The following is a 21,358-nucleotide window of genomic DNA, read 5'->3' as shown; positions in this document are numbered from 1 at the left end:
TTAAAATCTTGTAATTTTTATCATCATGGAGAAATTTTACATTCCACAAATATAAAATTAGTTCTTCAGGACCAGAACGGTTGTTTAGCAGTTAACATGCTGTTAAAAGCCCATTTACACCTATTCCAATAACAACAACGTGTATTTATATAAGTGCCTTAAACGTAGTAAAACATCCCAAGGCCTTTCACAGGAGTGTTATAAAACAAAATTTGACATTGAGCCACACAAGGAGATACTAGGGCAGGTGATTCAAAGAGCTAGGTTTTAAGGAGCATCTTAAAGTGGAAAAGAGAGGATGTGGAGAGGTTTAGGGAGGGAATTCCAGAGCTTAAGTCTTTGGCAGCTGAAGGCACGGCCACCAATGGTGGAGCGATTCAAATCTGGGATGCTCAAGCGGCCAGAATTGGAAGAGCCCAGATATCTCTGAGGGTTGTGGAGCTGGAGGAGATTCGAGATAGGGAGAGGCGAGGCCAAAGAGGGATTTGAAAACACGGATGAGAATTTTAAAATCGAGGCCTTGTTTAACCGGCGCCAATGTAGGTTGTTAGCGAGCACAGGGATGATGGGTGAACGGGACTTGGTGCGAGTTAGGACACGGGCAGCAGAGTTTTGGAAAACCTCAAGTTTATGCAGGGAAGAACGTGAGAGACCGGCCAGGAGTGTGTTGGATTAGTCAAGTCTAGAGGTAGCAAAGGATATTGATGATTTCAGTGGCAGATGAGTTGAGGCAGGAGAGGAGTCGGGCGATGTTATGAAGATAGAAATAGGTGGTCTCAGTGATGGCGTGGATATGTGGCTCATCTCTAGGCTAAATATGACATCAAGGTTGCGAACAGTCTGGTTCAGCCTCAGACAGTTGCCAGGGAGAGGGCTGGAATTGGTGCCTATGGAACAGAGTTCTGGTGTGGACCAAAGAAAATAGCTTTGGTCTTCCCAATATTTACTTGGAGGAACTTTCTGCTCATCCAGTACTGGATATCGGACAAGCAGTCTGACAAATTAGAGACGCTGGAGGAGTCGAGAGAGGTGGTGGTGAGGTAGAGTTGGGTGTCATCAGCGTACATGTGGAAACTGACGCTGTGTTTTCGGATGATGTCACCGAGGGACAGCATGTAAATGATAAATAGGAGGGGCCCAAGGATAGATCCTTTGGGGGATCATCAGAGGTAATGGTGCAGGAGTGGGAAGAAAAATCATTGCAGATGATTCTCCGCCTACGATTAGATAGATAATAAATGAACCAGAGGAGTGTGGTCCCACGAAGTTGGACTACGGTGGAGAGGCATTGGAGGAGGAGGAGGATGTTATGGTCAACCGTGTCAAAGGCTGCAGACAGGTCGAGGAGGATGGGGAGGGATAGTTTACCTTTGTCACAGGATATCAGTAGTGACTTTGATAAGAGACATTTTGATACTGTAACGGGGGGAGGGGGGGGGGAGATTCAAACATGGAGTTCTGGGAAAGATGGGCATGGATTTGAGAGGTGACAACACGCTCAAGGACTCTGGAGAGGAAAGGGAGATTGGTGATGGGGCGATAGTTTGCAAGGATGGAGGGATCAGGAGTTGATTTTTTGAGGAGAGATGTGATGACAAAACATAAAAACAGATAGTAAAAGCTTTTACAGATATATAAAACGGAAAAGAGTGATTAAAGTAAATGTTGGTCCCTGAGAAGATGAGAAGGGGGATTTAATAATAGGCAATGTGGAAATGGCTGAGGCCTTAAACAATTATTTTGCTTCGGTCTTCACAGTAGAAGACACAAAAACCATGCCAAAAATTGCTGGTCACGGGAATGTGGGAAGGGAGGACCTTGAGACAATCACTATCACTAGGGAGGTAGTGCTGGACAGGCTAATGGGACTCAAGGTAGACAAGTCCCCTTCCTGATGAAATGCATCCCAGGGTATTGAAAGAGATGGTGGAAGTTATAGCAGATGCATTCGTTATAATTTACCAAAATTCTCTGGACTCTGGGGAGGTACCAGCGGATTGGAAAGCAGCTAATGTAATGCCTCTGTTTAAAAAGGGGGGCAGACAAAAGGCAGGTAACTATAGGCCGGTTAGTTTAACATCTGTAGTGGGGAAAATGCTTGAAACTATCATTAAGGAAGAAATAGCAGGACATCTAGATAGGAATAGTGCAATCAAGCAGACGCAGCATGGATTCATGAAGGGGAAATCATGTTTAACTAATTTACTGAAATTCTTTGAGGATATAACGAGAATGGTGGATAGAGGTGTACCGATGGATGTGGTGTATTTAGATTTCCAAAAGACATTCGATAAGGTGCCGCACAAAAGGTTACTGCAGAAGATAGAGGTACGCGGAGTCAGAGGAAATGTATTAGCATGGATAGAGAATTGGCTGGTGAACAGAAAGCAGAGAGTCGGGATAAATGGGTCCTTTTCGGGTTGGAAATCGGTGGTTAGTGGTGTGCCACAAGGATCGGTGCTGGGACCACAACTGTTTACAATATACATCGATGACCTAGAAGAGGGGATCGAGTGTAGTGTAACAAAATTTGCAGATGACACTAAGATTAGTGGGAAAGCGGGTTGTGTAGAGGACACAGTGAGGCTGCAAAGAGATTTGGATAGATTAAGCGAATGGGCGAAGGTTTGGCAGATGGAATACAATGTCGGAAAATGTGAGGTCATCCACCTTGGGAAAAAAAACAGTAAAAGGGAATATTATTTGAATGGGGAGAAATTACAACATGCTGAGATGCAGAGGGACCTGGAGGTCCTTGTGCATGAAACTCTTTTAGAGTTTATCTGTAAAACATAAAACATTAAACGGTGCCACCCGACCTGGGTGACACACCAGACATTTACAAGGCCCTTTTTTTTCCTTTTTTTTTTGTGTTTTTTTTTTTTTTGGGGCACTAAAATCACAATTTTTCCCCAGTGCCCCCTATAAAAGGGAAGGGGACACTAAAAGCACCGGCAATTAAAAACAAATTAAACTTTAAAACATAAAATCAAATTAAAATTTGGTTGCCGGGCGTGATGATGCACTCCAGTCCCTCCGGTGCCCACCTCTCGCGGAAGGCAGCGAGCGTACCGGTGGACACCGCGTGCTCCATCTCCAAGGACACCCTGGACAGGATGTAAGAGCGGAAGAGAGGCAGGCAGTCAGGTTGAACGACCCCCTCGACCGCCCGCTGCCTGGACCGGCTGATGGCACCCTTGGCCGTGCCCAGGAGCAGTCCTACGAGGAGGCCTTCTGACCTACCCGCTCCCCTCTGCACAGGGTGCCCAAAGATCAGGAGAGTGGGACTGAAGTGCAGCCAGAATTTCAGGAGCAGCCCCTTCAAATAATAAAACAGGGGTTGCAACCTCGTGCATTCCATAAAAACATGGAACACGGACTCTTCCAGACCGCAGAAATTGCAGGCGGCCTGGGAGTCCGTGAACCGGCTTAAAAATTTGTTGCACGGCACGATGAATAGTGGGAGGACCCCTGCATAGAGTGCCCTCCATCGGGGACCCCCGCCTCCTCCGGACGGCAAGATGGTATGCCATGGCGTGTCCGGACGGCAGGCGAGGATGGCAAAGTTGAGAGTGTGCAGGAGCAGCACGTACAGGAAACCCCTCCGCGCAGAACTGAAAGGCACGGAGGGGATTTCCCCGAGGCGGCTCAAGTTGTGAGGCGCCGGCCCCCGAGGGAGGTTCTGGGGTTTGGCGCCGATGAGGAATTCCGTCCGGACGGGGGTCAGTTCGGACGGGATCTCCCCACGTGCTTGAGCCTCCTCGGAGTCAGGGCCCAAAGCTGTTTTTAGCGACTCGATGGCTTCGGCCGCGCGGCGGACGTCGGCTGAATTTAGGCGCCGCGCTCCTTGTGCATGAATCCCAAAAAGTTACTTTGCAGGTGCAGCAGGTAATCAGGAAGGCGAATGGAATGTTGGCCTTCATTGCGAGAGGGATGGAGTACAAAAGCAGGGAGGTCCTGCTGCAACTGTATAGGGTATTGGTGAGGCCGCACCTGGAGTACTGCGTGCAGTTTTGATCACCTTACTTAAGGAAGGATATACTGGCTTTGGAGGGGGTACAGAGACGATTCACTCGGCTGATTCCGGAGATGAGGGGGTTACCTTATGATGATAGATTGAGTAGACTGGGTCTTTACTCGTTGGAGTTCAGAAGGTGAGGGGTGATCGTATAGAAACATTTAAAATCATGAAAGGGATAGACGAGATAGAGGCAGAGAGGTTGTTTCCACTGGTAGCGGAGGCTAGAACTAGGGGGCACAGCCTCAAAATACGGGGGAGCCAATTTAAAACTGAGTTGAGAAGGAATTTCTTCTCCCAGAGGGTTGTGAATCTGTGGAATTCTCTGCCCAAGGAAGCAGTTGAGGCTAGCTCATTGAATGTATTCAAGTCAGTGATAGATAGATTTTTAACCAATAAGGGAATTAAGGGTTACGGGGAGAGGGCGGGTAAGTGGAGCTGAGTCCACGGCCAGATCAGCCATGATCTTATTGAATGGCGGAGCAGGCTCGAGGGGCTAGATGGCCTACTCCTGTTCCTAATTCTTATGTTCTTATGTTCTAACAGTATGTTACAGAACCTACAAGGGAGCAAGCTATCTTAGATCTGGTCCTGTGTAATGAGACAGGAATAATAAACGATCTCCTAGTAAAAGATCCTCTAGGAATGAGTGATCACAGTATGGTTGAATTTATAATACAGATTGAGGATGAGGAAGTAGTGTCTCAAACGAGCGTACTATACTTAAACAAAGGGGACTACAGTGGGATGAGGGCAGAGTTGGCTAAAGTAGACTGGAAACACAGACTAAACGGTGGCACAATTGAGGAACAGTGGAGGACTTTTAAGGAGCTCTTTCATAGTGCTCAACAAAAATATATTCCAGTGAAAAAGAAGGGTGGTAAGAGAAGGGATAACCAGCCGTGGATAACCAAGGAAATAAAGGAGAGTATCAAATTAAAAAAACAATGCGTATAAGGCGGCCAAGGTTAGTGGGAAACTAGAAGATTGGGAAAATTTTAAACGACAGCAAAGAATGATTAAGAAAGCAATAAAGAAAGGAAAGATAGATTACGAAGGTAAACTTGCGCAAAACATAAAAACAGATAGTAAAAGCTTTTACCGATATATAAAACGGAAGAGAGTGATTAAAGTAAATGTTGGTCCCTTAGAAGATGAGAAGGGGGATTTAATAATGGGAAATGTGGAAATGGCTGAGACCTTAAACAATTATTTTGCTTCGGTCTTCACAGTGGAAGACACAAAAACCATGACAAAAATTGCTGGTCACGGGAATGTGGGAAGGGAGGACCTTGAGATAATCACTATCACTAGGGAGGTAGTGCTGGACAGGCTAATGGGACTCAAAGTAGACAAGTCCTCTTCCTGATGAAATGCATCCCAGGGTATTGAAAGAGATGGTGGAAGTTATAGCAGATGCATTCGTTATAATTTACCAAAATTCTCTGGACTCTGGGGAGGTACCAGCGGATTGGAAAGCAGCTAATGTAATGCCTCTGTTTAAAAAAGGGGGCAGACAAAAGGCAGGTAACTATAGGCCGGTTAGTTTAACATCTGTAGTGGGGAAAATGCTTGAAACTATCATTAAGGAAGAAATAGCGGGACATCTAGATAGGAATAGTGCAATCAAGCAGACGCAACATGGATTCATGAAGGGGAAATCATGTTTAACTAATTTACTGAAATTCTTTGAGGATATAACCAGCATGGTGGATAGAGGTGTACCGATGAATGTGGTGTATTTAGATATCCAAAAGACATTCGATAAGGTGCCACACAAAAGGTAACTGCAGAAGTTAAAGGTATGCGGAGTCAGAGGAAATGTATTAGCATGGATTGAGAATTGGCTGGCTAACAGAAAGCAGAGAGTCGGGATAAATGGGTCCTTTTCGGGTTGGAAATCGGTGGTTAGTGGTGCGCCACAGGGATCGGTGCTGGGACCACAACTGTTTACAATATACATAGATGACCTGGAAGAGGGGACAGAGTGTAGTGTAACAACATTTTCAGATGACACAAAGATTGGTGGGAAAGCAGGTTGTGCAGAGAACACAGAGAGGCTGCAAAGAGATTTAGATAGGTTAAGCGAATGCGCTAAGGTTTGGTAGATGGAATACAATGTCCGAAAATGTGAGGTCATCCACCTTGGGAAAAAAAACAGTAAAAGGGAATATTATTTGAATGGGGAGAAATTACAACATGCTGCGGTGCAGAGGGACCTGGGGGTCCTTGTGCATGAATCCCAAAAAGTTAGTTTGCAGGTGCAGCAGGTAATCAGGAAGGCGAATGGAATGTTGGCCTTCATTGCGAGAGGGATGGAGTACAAAAGCAGGGAGGTCCTGCTGCAACTGTACAGGGTATTGGTGAGGCTGCACCTGGAGTACTGCGTGCAGTTTTGGTCACCCTACTTAAGGAAGGATATACTAGCTTTGGATGGGGTACAGAGACGATTCACTAGGCTGATTCCGGCGATGAGGGGGTTACCTTATGATGATAGATTGAGTAGACTGGGTCTTTACTCGTTGGAGTTCAGAAGGATGAAGGGTGATCTTATAGAAACATTTAAAATAATGGAAGGGATAGACAAGATAGAGGCAGAGAGGTTGTTTCCACTGGTCGGGGAGACTAGAACTAAGGGGCACAGCCTCAAAATACGGGGGAGCCAATTTAAAACCGAGTTGAGAAGGAATTTCTTCTCCCAGAGGGTTGTGAATCTGTGGAATTCTCTGCCCAAGGAAGCAGTTGAGGCTAGCTCATTGAATGTATTCAAGTCACAGATAGATAGATTTTTAACCAATAAGGGAATTAAGCGTTATGGGGAGCGGGCGGGTAAGTGGAGCTGAGTCCACGGCCAGATCAGCCATGATCTTGTTGAATGGCGGAGCAGGCTCGAGGGGCTAGATGGCCTACTCCTGTTCCTAATTCTCATGTTGTTATGTTGTTATGAGTGGCAGTGCAATGCAGTACCAGGTTACTACGTTGCTTGTATGTGTGACTGCTTGAAGAGAACAGGAAAGAGAAAGAGATAACCTGCTGTATGTCGCCGGAAGCTTTGCTAGCACCAACACTTATCGATCTGCTTGATTCAATTATCTGTAGGGCTTCCCCCTCCATCTTGCGGGGGTGGAAGGGCGATGGAGGTACTCTTCTTCTTAGGTGGTTCCTCTTATCGAGGATGACTTGTTTCCACACCAAAAAGCGATGAGTTCACAGGTGTTTCAATGAAGGACCGGACATTCCAGGTCCCGAACTACATATTGAAGGGTGGAAGGATTTTTTTTTAAATGTGTGGTGACCGTTGCACCCCATCCACCACACGGGCTTGACAGAGCTCGGTCTTGGTCCATTGGCAAAGATTAACCAAGACAACTGGAGACCAGCTCTGCGGCATGGATCTAGTGCACACACATATCGCAGTGTGGGCTGGCCTGTGCTGCCCCAGGGGCCTTGACTCTTCTGTGCCCCAATCTCACACCTCTCCTAGTCCACGTTGCTCTACAATCTCTCGCCGCTCCTTCGCCCCGACCTCGCCGCTCCTCTGCTGTTTGCCGCCTTTCCTGCTGTACCTGCCCACGCTCCAATCAGCGACCTGGATTTTGGTGACGTCCAATCCAGTCACCCTTCTCCAAGTCGTTGCCCTCCTGCACCAGCTCGTGCTGCTTCCTGAAGTGGCCTCCATGCTGTTCTCGGGCCGCTGCACGTCCGCTCCTTTTATGGCCCGGACCTGTAGAATTACGTGGGTTGTCACTGGAGGTGTCATGTATGTAACTTCTATGTAACACCACTGCAATACTGTATATACTGAAGCAATGCACACCTTGACCACAGCGGGTGAACTCCTTACCTGGTCATCCAGGTATATAAAGGGAGGTCCCACGCAGGGTCATCACTTCTTGGTCCTGTGAATAAAGGTTCAGGTCATAGAGTGACCTTGTCCATAGAATGTGCCTCGTGTGGCTTTTGTGCCATTGAGTAAGGCCATTGCAGGAGGGAGTAAGTTAAATATATCATTTTGGATGTTTGCAATAAGGATTTGGATTTGTAAAGGCCCAAGATACTGAGCGCAGAACTATAACACGTTTGAATCCCCAACCAAATCATGGAGGTACTACTGTGGTAAGGACTAACGTGAAAAATAGAAATATCAAGACATAATTCTTACCCTTGATGTCCTGGTAACGTGGTTGAACTTTTAGTGGCTCTGAACTCATGTACTGGGAGTGATGCTTCTGGCATTCATACTTTCTGCTACCTCCCTGCAGGCCTGTTGCAGCGTCTGCTTGGGTACCTCCTGCCGTCCCAGGGGAAGAAGGCCTGGCTGTTGGTCCTCACCTGCTCCACCAAAGCCATCTACCGCTGCGTCACTCAAGCTTAAACAAGTCATCTAACATATCAAGGGCTGGATCTTCGGCGTTGCTGATTTCGGGGTGCTAATGGCGGCGGGCAGTAAAGTTTGCACCCGGGAACAGTTTGCGCCTCAGTCATCAAAATTGGGCAGCTGGGCCCTGAGTGTGGGGCGCAGCGAAAATTATGATTTTAGTGCCCAAATAAAAAAACCCACAAAAATCACCATAAAAACAAACAAAAAAAAAAGGGCACGTGAAAAGTGTTTGGACTGTCCCCCAGATCGGGGGGCACTTGATTTAATGTTTATTTTGTTCCCCCCCCCCAAAAGAGTTGTGGGGCGCAGCGCTAGAGGAGGCATTGTATGCCTCTCTTAGGCTGCTAGGCCGACTGAGCATGGGAGAATCCTAAGCTAAACAGCCGGCCCGGGAGTACTCAGAGAGATCTGGAGGGGAAGGGGGGGGCAGGGGGAAACCTGAAAAAACCCCACCAAAAACATTCCCAATACATAGCCCCTGCCACCACAACATAAATCGCTAAAATAATTAAAAGAGAAAACAATCAAACTTACCTGAGGTCGGCATTACTTACCTCACTGCAGCCGTATAGGCTGGTTCGCCGTTTTCACAGGCAGTCCCAGCAGGCCACACTGCGGGGCAAGCGGATCAGGCGGGACTCAAAAAGCGAGCGGGTGTCGCAACCAGGGGCGTTGCACACCGGCTCAACGTTTCTGGGTGGTACTGCTCTGCTCCCCTGCAAAACTGGCCCCAAAAACCCCCATGGGGCGCAGGAAGCTGACCGCCCATTGCCACCCCTCCACGGCAAAAACAGAAGCACACATTGTTGTGTATGTATAATATAAGTATACTCCCTGTACACTCAATGTACAGTTACATAAGACTACTGGATGTACCTTCACACTGTATATAATATGCTTGTACCACCAGAGGGTGCAACTGGTGGAGACCTAGGGGTCACCTGTACACGACAGGTAACCAGGTATAAAAGGGAACTCACCTTGCTGTACCCTCACTCAGGAGCTGTAATAAATGGACTAAGGTCACAACAGTTCAAGTACAATACCTTACCTCGTGGAGTCATTACTAGAGCGCTTACAGACACGATAACTGGCGACGATATTACGAATTTCCACGCGAAAATGGCTAACCTTGGCACGTTTCAACACTTCGCCGATGGGGAAGATTGGGAGGCCTTTGTGGAAAGGCTCGAACACTTCTTTCTTGCGAACGACCTGGTGGGAGACGGCCCGGCCTCGCTGGCAGATAAGCGCAGAGCTATCCTGCTCAGCAATTGTAGGCCCATCATCGATGGCCTCGCTAGGGACTTGCTAACTCCAGCGAAAACAATGACCACAATATATGAGGAGCTTGCAACGCTAATACAGGAACAACTCAAACCCAAGCGGATGACTCATCTCTAGGACTCTAACCCGGCAAGTACTGTGAACCGTCTGGCGTCTTTTATACACAAGGCTGCTGCAAGCAGTCTCCCTCAGGGAAGAGAGAACAGAACCCCGAGTCCCACAACCCTGAGTCCGCCACATGGGGCCAAACGGCTAACCCCGTACTGGCGCTGTGGAGGAAATCACACAGTGCTGCTATAAAGACTATACATGCAAAGGCTGCAACACGAAGGGCCACCTCCAGCGAATGTGCAAGAGAAATTTTACTCACCGAATCGATGAAGAGAGAGTCCATGAGGCAGCTCAGCCCCACGATGAGGTGTACGGAGTATTTACCTGCAACACCGAGAGTTCCCCATTGAAAATGGAAGTTGAACTCAACGATGTTCCAATCACGACGGTGGTGGACACAGGGGCAATCCAGTCACTAATGAATCGGGCGATCTTTGAGAAACTCTGGGACAATCCAGTCGCACGACCTAAAATGATCCCGATCCAAGAGAAGCTGCTCACCTACACAAACGACACCATCCCAGTCGTTGGCAGCGTGGATGTCCAAGTGTCCTGTGATGGCGCGATGCACAAGTTACCTTTGTGGATCATTGCTGGTGATGGTCCAATGCTGCTAGGAAGAAGATGGATGAAAAAGATCCGTTGGAGCTGGGAAAACCTCCAGCCTCTGGCGATCGACGTCCTACGCGGCCCAAAATTTGGATCCAGCACAACACCTGAGAAACCAGCCGCTCAACTCGACTGCGTGGAGATGACACAGACCGCTCAATCCAACTGCGAGATGATCCAGCCAAAACCACCTGACCTCACCTTCCGGGCTCCAGTGGCAGGACTCCGGAGGAAGAAAATCGGCGCAGAAGGTAACTTCCCTGTTTCCGTGGCAGAACCTGGGGATAAAACGATCACCGCAGCCTACCTCATGGAGAGAAAGAAGATGGCGCCTGCACCACAAGGTGAAACACCTGAAGTAAAGATGGCGGCGGCCAGACCACGAGGGGCAGCGTTGATGGAGCAACACGTGATGCTGAGCAGCGAACCGGATTGGGGTAAAGATTGCAAGGCCCTCTTAAAGGAGACCAGCAATCCATCACAATTAAAAGGACAGTTCCACTCTTTATACAGCGATGCCGGTAAAACATATGTAAAAGATGTAATTGACAAATGCAAGTATGTAAATGTAACTAACCATGTTAAGTCGGGCAATTGCGGTCGGAACCAATGTATTATATACAGTAAATGAAGTAACGATGTGCGATGCTGGGTTCTACATGTACGCCGACAAAACCAAGGGCAACCTCCCGTCGGAAGCACCCAGGTCCAGCGGACTACCCGATCATGTAGCCTGCACTTCCGGGACCAATGTGATGCCCCAGGGAGTGTGGCCACACACAGAGGAAGCATACCAGCTGCAGGGCCAGCGGTCAGTGGATGGCAAAGGCACCACTATCGGTACCCTGCCCCTGATCGGCTCTACCACTCGGGCTACCAGGGCCAGTACCGGGAGCAAGAGACCAACACCCTCCAGCTCTCCCAATGGGACCTGGCGCTTACCAGGCTCCCACTATCGCTGAAGGGCAACAGGGAGACACCGCAGCCCTCAAAAGAGGACAATGAGGCCACACATTCCTGTGACTCTGCCCACCACTAGGCAACGGCAAAGGCCCTGAGACTCAGCCAGGTGTGCGATCCGAGCCCACCCAGCTGGCAGGAGGCACAGCGCCACCATCGGACAACCTGGACACAGTCCGGTCATTCTGGAACTAGCGTCCTCACCCAGCTGCACCTACACAACCCAGGGGCAAGACTGTGATACCACGTATGTACCTTACCTGTAAAATATACTTGTTCCACTACTGCAGAACACAAACAGTGATGTAATTAATCCTATGTTTTTTTTTTAGTTCTTTCCTTCTGCACATGTATGCACATGCAGGTGTTGAGCCACACACATGGTCTATATATGGGGGGGGGGGGGGAAATGGTTGTATGTAGCCATGGGCACACATGGATCACACCCAGAACCCACTCAACCCCCACTGCAACCTCAAACCGTCCACTGCTGACCATTTCCCAATGTTGTGGCAATGAGGACTTGGGGGTCAACAGACAGAGAGAGCCAAGCCAAAGCACAGACAATGTGCAAAGGCTTTGGACACTCAAGTCTAGGGCCAGAGCACACAATGCAAAGGCCAGTGGCACAAGACTTAGGGGAGAGTGATGTTGTGTATGTATAAGTATACTCCCTGTACACTCAATGTACAGTTACATAAGACGACTGGATATATCTTCACACTGTATATACTATGCTTGTACCACCAGAGGGTGCACCTAGGGGTCACCTGAACATGACAGGTAACCAGGTATAAAAAGGAACTCACCATGCTGTATCCTCACTCAGGAGCTGCAATAAATGGACTAAGGTCACAACAGTTCAAGTATAATACCTTGCCTCATGGAGTCATTACTAGAGTGCTTACAGACACAATACACAACATGTGAAAATCTGCCCAAATCATTGAATCACATCTACTATTACACCTCGCTTTAAGAAGTGCAAGCACTCTTTAACCAGGCTCGAGGCCCATCTGAAATCCCACCCTCCAATTCGGTTGAGTTGCCCACCATCGCGGAAAATGCTTGGGCTGGTCGCTAATAAGTTTCAAATGCAGTCCAATTATCAAAATGGATTCAGGTCTTGCACTGATGACACCCCAGCCATCGCCTGTCTGATGAAAGTCAAAATTGTCCCGAAAATTTTCCTTAAAGTTCCCTAGTGATTATGTTACTTGTTTGTTATGAGGTATTCCTCACTGCTATAATACAACCTGTATTCCACAAATGTATGAGCGTCTCATATTTTAGCAATATTCCATTCATCCAACAGGTAAATTTTCATCTTCACTGCCTGAGCAATAATCTGGCGGATCGGATCGCATGCCTGTCATAAACTTGCCTGATTTTCAATCCATTGACAAAGCTAATGAAGATGGTAGACTCCAAAGCTGAACAGGATAAGCTGCTGGAGGATTTGAATATACCTGGGAATTGGCCAGACAGGTGGCAGATGAAATTCAATGTAGAGAAATGCAAAATGTTTCACATGAGGACAAACAAAATAGTGAGGTAATGCTGCCACTTTATAAATCATTGGTGTGACCGCAGTTGGAATATTGTATTAAGTTCTGGTTGCCACAGTACAAAAAAGATATTCCAGTTATTGAAATGATAAAGAGGGCAAACAAAATGATTTGAGAGGATGGAGGGATTGGATTATGATGAGCGATTATGTAAATCGGGCATTCTCTCATTCGAAAAGAGAAGATTGAGGTGTGATATGATTGCTATTTTTAGAATTTTAAAGTAGACCACGATATAATGTAGACCACGCCATGCTGTTCACCTTGTCCAGAACAGTAGAACTAGAGGACATGGCCTGCACTTGAAGGGTACTGAAGTTGCATGATCAGCCATGATCATATTGAATGATGGTGCAGGCACGAAGGGCCGAATGGCCTACTCCTGCACCTATTTTCTATGTTTCTATGAAATAAATTCAGAACTAATCTGCACGAACAATATTTCAGTGAGTGACTGGTAAATCTATGCAGGAGGCTCCTAAGGATACAGTGGAAGCTGATAGTCTTGATTCGTTCAAATGCAAATTAGATAGATTTATTTCAGAAAATAATATTTTGGAATACAGTATGCGAGTAATTTGAGACATGACGTGGGTGTAGCATACTTGGGAGAAACAGTTGTTTTTTGACCTATAGTTCCCAAAACTCTCCACCCACTGCTGTTTTCTTCACCTCATGGCTGGGTCTGTTGTAGACTAATTGATTGCTATGATTTGTCAACAACTCCATTATTGGTATAGCAGGCAGCTACCAGGATGGTAGAAGGCGAACTTGATGGACTTGGTCTTTATTCGACCTACAATTCCTATGTTCTTACGCTGCTATGATTTCAATGGAATGAAAATTGCACGGGTTCTACAATGTGGGCGAGTCGCTCCAACCCATTACCCCCCAGCTGGTGAAGACAAACATTTACCCCATGGTTTTCACCACTCAGTTGCTATTATGGAAAAAATATGTTCATATGTGCCAACTGAACATGCTCAAAAATAAATATGATCTCATTGAACAAATAATAAAATCAGCTGTGTGCGCACGCATGCTGTTACCTGGATTATGGACGGTGCAGAGCTGTTGTGGTATTAGTTTTGGAGAATGAAAATCCTGTTTCATGCCAACTCAATATAAATGATGAAAATAGATATAAACAGGTAAAATGGTGGTATAATGGTGGGAAATTTATAGGACTTTTAGTATTCTAAGACAAGTGTGATAGGTGAAGATTTTGGCTATATCAAGAACTGCATATTATAAGAATGGTATATTGATAATGTGGGCTCAGCAGTTTTATTGCATCAGATATCCAATGACTTAGAAGAAACACTATTGATGTAGCTTATATCATAAGTTTGCTAAATCATTACAGTTACTCAACATTTAAAACACTGTGGTATCAATAGATGAAAGGCAATCATAGACAGGAGTGGATGTAACATAAGGTGGTTCATAATTGACTCCATTATTACTAGAGGCATAATTTTTACAAATTGCCACTAGAATTGCAGACAAGTCATAGTGACTTTGATAGGCACTGACCTTTGACTATGGTTAAAGTGCACAACAGCTGGCACTGACTTATCAAATGGAAAAAATGCCAGGGAAACACAAACACATGGGATTCAAACAAGGGAATATGTAACTAGAATGGTGATTCAGTCGTGAGTACAAGAAAAGGAATAAAACTTACCTTGGAGGAAAGACAAACAAACATTGCCCACAGTACAGGAAATCACCGCGAATAGGATAGAAACTAGAATACAAACCACTATTTATTAGAACCATAGACGCTTACAGCACGGGTCATTCAGCCTATCGTGTCTGTAGCGTCTCTTTGTTAGAGCAATGGAAAACGAATCCCATACCTCGCTTCTTCCTCATAGCCCTCTATCTTCCTCTGCTTCAAATACTTCCAGTTTCCCACCCCAAAATTTGGCCTCACCCAATCCCTTTGGCAGAGCAGTGCAGTCTTCAACAACACTCTGCTGAAAGACATTTCTCTTATCCTCTCTCCCTTAGTGACTATTTTGAATTGATTATACCTCAATATTGACTCCCCAACCAGAAGATATAACCTTTCCCTATTCACCCCATCAGAACGCTAAATCATTTTTTGAACCTCTTATTAAATCTCGTTTTAGCTTTCTCTGGTCTAGTGGAAATAGTCCCAGTGTCTCAGGTCTCTCCTCATAACTACAGGTTCCTATCCCCGGCATCATCCTGGTGAATCTACACTGAACACGCTCTATGGTTTCAAGTCCTTTCTATGAAGCACCCAAAACTGTACACTGTGCTCCAGCTGTGGCCTGACTATTATAAAACACAAAATGCTGTTGGCCTTTACTTACCTGCACTTTCAGGGAATTAGGTATTTGAAACCCTATGGCCGGGGACTTCCTGAACTGCAGAAGTGTGGTGTGAACGCTATTTACATACCGTAAAGAAGGACTTGCTTTTATATAGCACCTTTGGTGACCTCAGGACATCCCAAAGCACTTTACAGCCAATTGAAGTAATTTTAAAGTGGAGTCACTGTTGTAACGTAGGAAACACAGCAGCCAGTTTGCGCACAGCAAACTCCCACAAGCAGCAATGTGATAATGAAGCAGATAATCTGTTTTAGTGAGGTTGGTTGGTTATTTACATACCATGGGTGCCATTAGGATGTGGGATCCTCCCCACCTGATTATCCATTATACATTCTGCCTGGATTATTTAGGACCAAGCACTAAAGAGGAAAACCTGCTACCAAAATGTCATGGTCTTAAATCTTTTTGAAGGCATTTTCCGGTTATCTGCGCCGTTTTTTCTGGCCTAAATTAAAATATCCAAGTTTCCCCAAAGTTTCTGCACCAGCGTAACTCAGTTAGTTACGATTTTTTTAGGTTAGTATTTTTTTTGGGTCATTAGGGGCGTAACCTGCCACCCGCGCCAGTTCTGGCCAGCACCGATTTACTCCAATTTTTCTTAGGACGACGTATGTGACCACACTGGAAAAACCTTTTGGGCAGTTAATAAAATCGGCGCAGGTCAGAAAATCAGTGCAGCAGATGCAGTTCCACGGCCCAGATAGTAGCAGCAGAGAGGGGGGGTGGGTGGGGGGAGGAGAGAGGAGAGGGGGGAAAAGAGGCCTTTCGGCCAGGGTTAGGAGCAGTAACCAGCCCCGGGAGGAGGGAGGCCCTTCGTCCAGGGCTAGGAGCGGTAACCGGCATCGGGAAGGAGAGGTCCTTCAGCCAGGGCTAGCAGCAGCAACCGGCAATGGGAGGCCCTTCAGCCAGGATTAGGAGCGGCACCGAGCACCAGGAGGCCTTTCGGGCAGGGTTAGGAGTGGCACCGGGAGGTGGGGAGGCAGAGGGCAGGGGATAGACTTTTGGCATAAACACTTTAATAATTTAATGATGGAATGTTGCTGCAATATGTAAGGCGCTTGTGCAGGTTGCTGTGAGCTCTCCAGAATGTGTTGTATGTTTCACTTTCCAGCCTCAGTCCGCAGTATGTCCCTTGTTACCCTGGCAACACAATATTTTTGGCGCAGATCTTAGACTCCATCCCAAAGCTAAAGGACAGGCTAGGCGGCGCCAAAATTAACAATTCAAACGGGGAAAGTTGGATGATTTTTTTTGGCGTAGTTGGGCCTCCAAAAAACGGGCGTAACTCTTCAAGTATGCCAAGAAATGGCTTTGGGGAAAATTGAGCCCATAGTTTTGGGGATGGATTCAAAATTGTTTTCCTTTTCTTTTCCTACTGGTCACTCCCAAGATGTTATATTGCAGTTGTTACATTGATACAAAGTGATTATTGCATTGAATCAACACAAAGCTAGAATAATAACTACATTGATGGATCGGAAATCGGTCTGTTTGAAACCATAGTTTAATATTAAGTAAGGTTTTTGCATGGTTTAAAGACAATCAATAACTGTGTGACTTAGTGTAGAAATGTCCATATAAAATTTATTCCCTTTGGTATACAATAAAGCTTGAATACATCTTTTCAAATGCATATCAAAAGTCAGAAAAACACTTCAATAATACAATAAAAACAGTCGCGAATTTTCTTCTGAGAAAATTTGGATTATAATTATCGGATGTCCGGAAGATGTCAATGGTACTCAATTGCAGCATGACCTCTTACCAAAAATATACATATAGAGATGTATGTCTTTCTTTCTTATGTAATTGTATAAAGCTGCAATAATTTTTTTCTTCAGCTATTAAAGACCAGGCCCTTATTTACCAGACATTGCGCGTTTTAATGTTTGCATTTACTGAGTAAATTGAATTTAAGATTTTGTAACCTTTTGTTTCATTTATACGTTGAAGGATGTCAATAAGTGTATTTTTTTTTGTTAATTCTCTACAATAGAATGCTAACAAAAACATTTGCAAGTAGGGAAATTATTTTGTCAAAATATTTCACTATCCTTCTGCTGTGGTCAAAAAGATGAGATGTGATTAAGAATAACTTGTTGCTCTAACAATTGTAGAGCTTTAAGACAGAACATCTGTAACAGGCAGCACTATCACTAGTCTTCCATATTTGTTTGTCAAAATGTTACACAAACATGTTAATGCTTTCATGCATAATTTTTTCCATCCAATGTTCTTCTCTTCTAAAAATGCTAATATTGGATATAACCCCTTGAATAAATGTATATTGTATCTGGTACTTTGGCCAAGTGGCCATTCTTCATATATGAATCCAGGCAATGAATGTCAGTGTGACATTCGACCGTGCCAGTAACCCCTGTGGACCTGGCACAGTCCGCCACAATATGTGGTCTCTTCAATGAGCAATCACCCGAGGTGTGTCCCCAGGTACATGGATGCTGCCATTGGGATTCAGAGTAGGGAACCTCCGTGTGATGCCACAATGTTCACTGCGGCCAGCGACAGACATCCCCAACGGATGTAACCCAGTATTTGCACCACAACCTGCATCGTACAGACATTTAGCCCCTTAGTCTGTAAGCCTCAGTTCCATACTATTTGGTGCAATAGGTGGAGCCTGCCTCGAGATTTAAATTTAAAAACATTTTAAAACCACTAATTATTCAATTAAAAGACCAACAGAAATTTAGCAGTGCCCTGTAACAGACTGCAGCAGATGTTTGGATACCTCAGCCGTTTAGTCAGATGTGCAGCTGCGCTAGTAACGTGGACACGACAAATTTACAATGTGGTGTGAAAAAGATGTGCCATAAAAATATATTAGCAAGTTTTGAAAATATTGATAGTTACTGAAATTATTGGTTCTGTTATTCAAAATCAAATCATCTGCCAAAGGTTAAAAAATAAAGTAATTTTTCAGTGCGCACTTCATTTTAGATGAACAATAAAGAGTCCTTCATACCATAAGGATGCAGTAAAACATAGTTTACAGCCTGTACTGGATTCGATAACAAAATTAATGTTCACATTTCTATAATTACTTCATTATGGCAGAACCTTTCTGATCATGTTTGCAGTGACCTAGTTATTGATAGTCGCTGTCAGAGCCAGTGTACATTCACAGCTGACTATTTGTTTTAAAGCAAAACATTAGCCTGGCCTCAAATTTGTAGATTACTGGAAAAGAAAACTGCACATTTAATAACCCTTTATATTTTCCCAGGAAACCAAAAATAGTTTTAAATTTACCTTAACTGTTTTTCTAAAAAAAAATATTGTTCCATCGTAAACATTTAGAAATACAGTTGAGGTATTTTTTAAAAATAAAATTAAACAATAAAGTTTATCTGTAAAACTTAAAGACCCAGACCCTCATCCTTAGTAAACCTTTTTTTTTGTAAATGACAATGATAAAAGATGGTACAAACGTAGATATTTCTGTGATAATATATTGCACTTAATATACAAAAAACATGGCTTTAATTCTATGGCTTCTTTAGCCATTCACTGCATTTTCCTGTAGTTCAGACAGTCCAACACCTATACAAAGGAGTCCTACCGCCATTTGTGTGAAAATGTCACAAAGGACATTCTTCAAGTGCTCCATCTCAAATGTTAATTCCTGCAGTTGATTTTTTTTAAGTTATAAAAAGGTAACATTTAAATTTCTAAAATCTGAATTCAAGACAAAACATGAATTTAGATAATACAGTATTCACCTTCCATAATAAAAATAGGTTACACAATTGCTGAGGCATCTATTACAAGGGTGTAATGCAACAAGGAGTTCAAGTGCTAACACCTGAACCCCGAGTTGTAGCTCCAGCTTTGAAAGACACTACTATGCACTTTTTATTCTATATATATATATATATAATATATACAAGACTAACAAGGGCATGGTTTGTTTTTATTGCAATTTTTCTTTGGTTAAAATATGTTGACATATTTTATGCATTTTATTCTAGATGTTTTATGCTTATATCAATGTTGTTATCACAGTGGTGGAGCTCAGAGGAATGAATAGAAAAAGACTAAAGAAATTATTGGTGGAAGCCCGAAGATCAATTGGCTGTTACTTTACTGTGACGTCTCACTAAGTGATTATGACTGTATACTGTACACGACACTCAATGGGGTATTACATGGTTTCACTTTGGAGGTCAGTATTGACTTATGCAATGTGTCTGGTATATATTATATTTTCATACTGTCTTCTTTTCTTTTATTCCTCTGTTCTCACGTTGTTTGTGTGCCATTAACCTGGCCAGTAAATGCATAAGACCGACAACGAGCTATAAAATAGTATCTACTGGTCAATTCTCTTCATATCTCAGCAAAAGTGAGCTTGTAGGATCCTGCAATTTCTTCAATGTTTAGTTGGAATGTGTCTTCATTAGAATAGTGCTTCACAATATTATCATCCATATTCACCAAGATGCTAGCAACAGAATGAGAGCATGTCAATATATACTTTTTGACAATATTCCAAAAACGCTGATCCATTCTTGTGCCACTTTAACATTTCCAAGTTTTTAATAGCAAAGTGATCACAAAAGTCCCAGATGCTTAAGTGCAGCACCACGAAGATTGAAAAGAAGAGACGGATGGATGAATCAATTTGCATTAAGTAACACCAAACATGGCTTTTAAAGCTGGCAGATTGTAGGAGGGAAGAAGGACTAAAACGAGGCAAAACATTCCACACTTTTGAGGTCCTGAGAAAAAATAAAGTACTGTGTGATAAGTCTTCATTTCAACACAGCGAAGATGCACAAAGCAAGAAGTGTGTGTTGGACAGTGTATTCAGAAGGATCAATAGTGGGCTGTAACTAGTGGGAGAGATTGAGTAGACTAGGCCTGCATTCTCTAGAGTTTAGAAGAATGAGAGGTGATCTCATTGAAACATACAAAATTCTTACAGGGCTTGACATGATAGATGCAGGGAGGATGTTTCCTCTGGCTGGGGAGTCTAGAACCAGGGGTCACAATCTCAGAATAAGGCAACGGCCATTTAGGACTGAGATTAGGATAAATTTATTCACTCAGAGGGTGGTGAATCTTTGGAATTCTCGACCCCAAAAGGCTGTGGAGGCTCAGCCATTGAGTATATTCAAGACAGAGATTGATAGATCTTTGGATATTAAGGGAATTATGGTGTTATGGAGATAGTGCAGGAAAGTGGAATTGAAGTAGAAGATCAGCTATGATCTTATTAAATGGCGGAGCAGGCTCAAAGGCCCGAATGGCCTACTCCTGCTGCTATTTCTTATGTTCTTATGTTCTAATAGAGGCAAGTAAAGAGTGCATTGATCAAAGTAGCACCAATAAAATAGATAGAGGATGCATCAAGAATACAAAATGGATATTTTGAAAAGCAGGTTCTATGCCCAAGGAGGTTGAAAGCAGTTTGATATTGTTGTTCTGGGACTGTAGACATAAAGCAAGGCAGTTGTGTTGAGAAGGCTGAAATTTCCTTAAAATGCTCCAAGCACATTAAAGGGAAGGCACAAAATTAATGGAACAAAAATAAAATCAAAACAGTTGAAATTTTCAAGACTGAGATCAACAGATCTTTATTAGATAAGGATATCAAGAAAGCCTTAATCAAAGGCGGGTAAATGGAGTTGGAAGTACAGATCACCCATGGTCTAATTAAATGGCAGAACAGGCTCGAGGGGCTGAATTGGCTATTCCTGTTCCTAAAAGTCATCAACAACAACTTGCATTGAAAGAGTGTCTTTAATGCAGGAAATACACCCAAAGCACATTATAAGGGAATCAAAAGGAATGGCTGTTAAACTAGGGTGAGCAAGGCTAGGAAGTGACTTAAAGCTTGATAAAAAGGATGGGTTTTAGAAGACTATTAAAAAGTGGAGAGAACAGCCGGAGGGAGTTTTGGACAGAAGAGCTGAGGCAGCTGAAGTCTCTGCCTTGGTGCCATGAAGGGAGGAAGGGATGAACAAAAGAGCACAATTGGAGGACCGAAGGATGCGAGAGGCTGTGAAGATTGTGGAGGTAGGGTGGGGTGAGGACT

General features: G+C 44.4%; 1 protein-coding gene and 1 long non-coding RNA gene across 2 annotated transcripts in view; one reads left to right on the top strand and one right to left on the bottom strand.

Moving 5' to 3' along the window:
- The window catches only part of LOC139267137 (uncharacterized), a 96,995-nt gene extending 77,307 nt beyond the window's left edge, over positions 1-19,688 (top strand). Inside the window, exons 2-3 of the long non-coding RNA XR_011593833.1 lie at positions 12,682-12,920; positions 19,324-19,688. This is a non-coding gene — a long non-coding RNA (uncharacterized lncRNA). The remainder of the gene's footprint in view (positions 1-12,681; positions 12,921-19,323) is intronic.
- The window catches only part of grhl1 (grainyhead-like transcription factor 1), a 95,400-nt gene continuing 93,612 nt past the window's right edge, over positions 19,571-21,358 (bottom strand). Inside the window, exon 16 of the mRNA XM_070884982.1 lies at positions 19,571-19,762. Coding sequence (XP_070741083.1) covers positions 19,648-19,762 — 115 coding nt within the window. The 3' untranslated portion in view covers positions 19,571-19,647. The remainder of the gene's footprint in view (positions 19,763-21,358) is intronic.

Source organism: Pristiophorus japonicus, chromosome 7 (assembly GCF_044704955.1).
Source record: "Pristiophorus japonicus isolate sPriJap1 chromosome 7, sPriJap1.hap1, whole genome shotgun sequence".
NCBI classification, from domain to species: domain Eukaryota; kingdom Metazoa; phylum Chordata; class Chondrichthyes; family Pristiophoridae; genus Pristiophorus; species Pristiophorus japonicus.
Note: the sequence above shows the minus strand (reverse complement) of the source record. Positions and strands in the feature narration are given on the sequence as shown.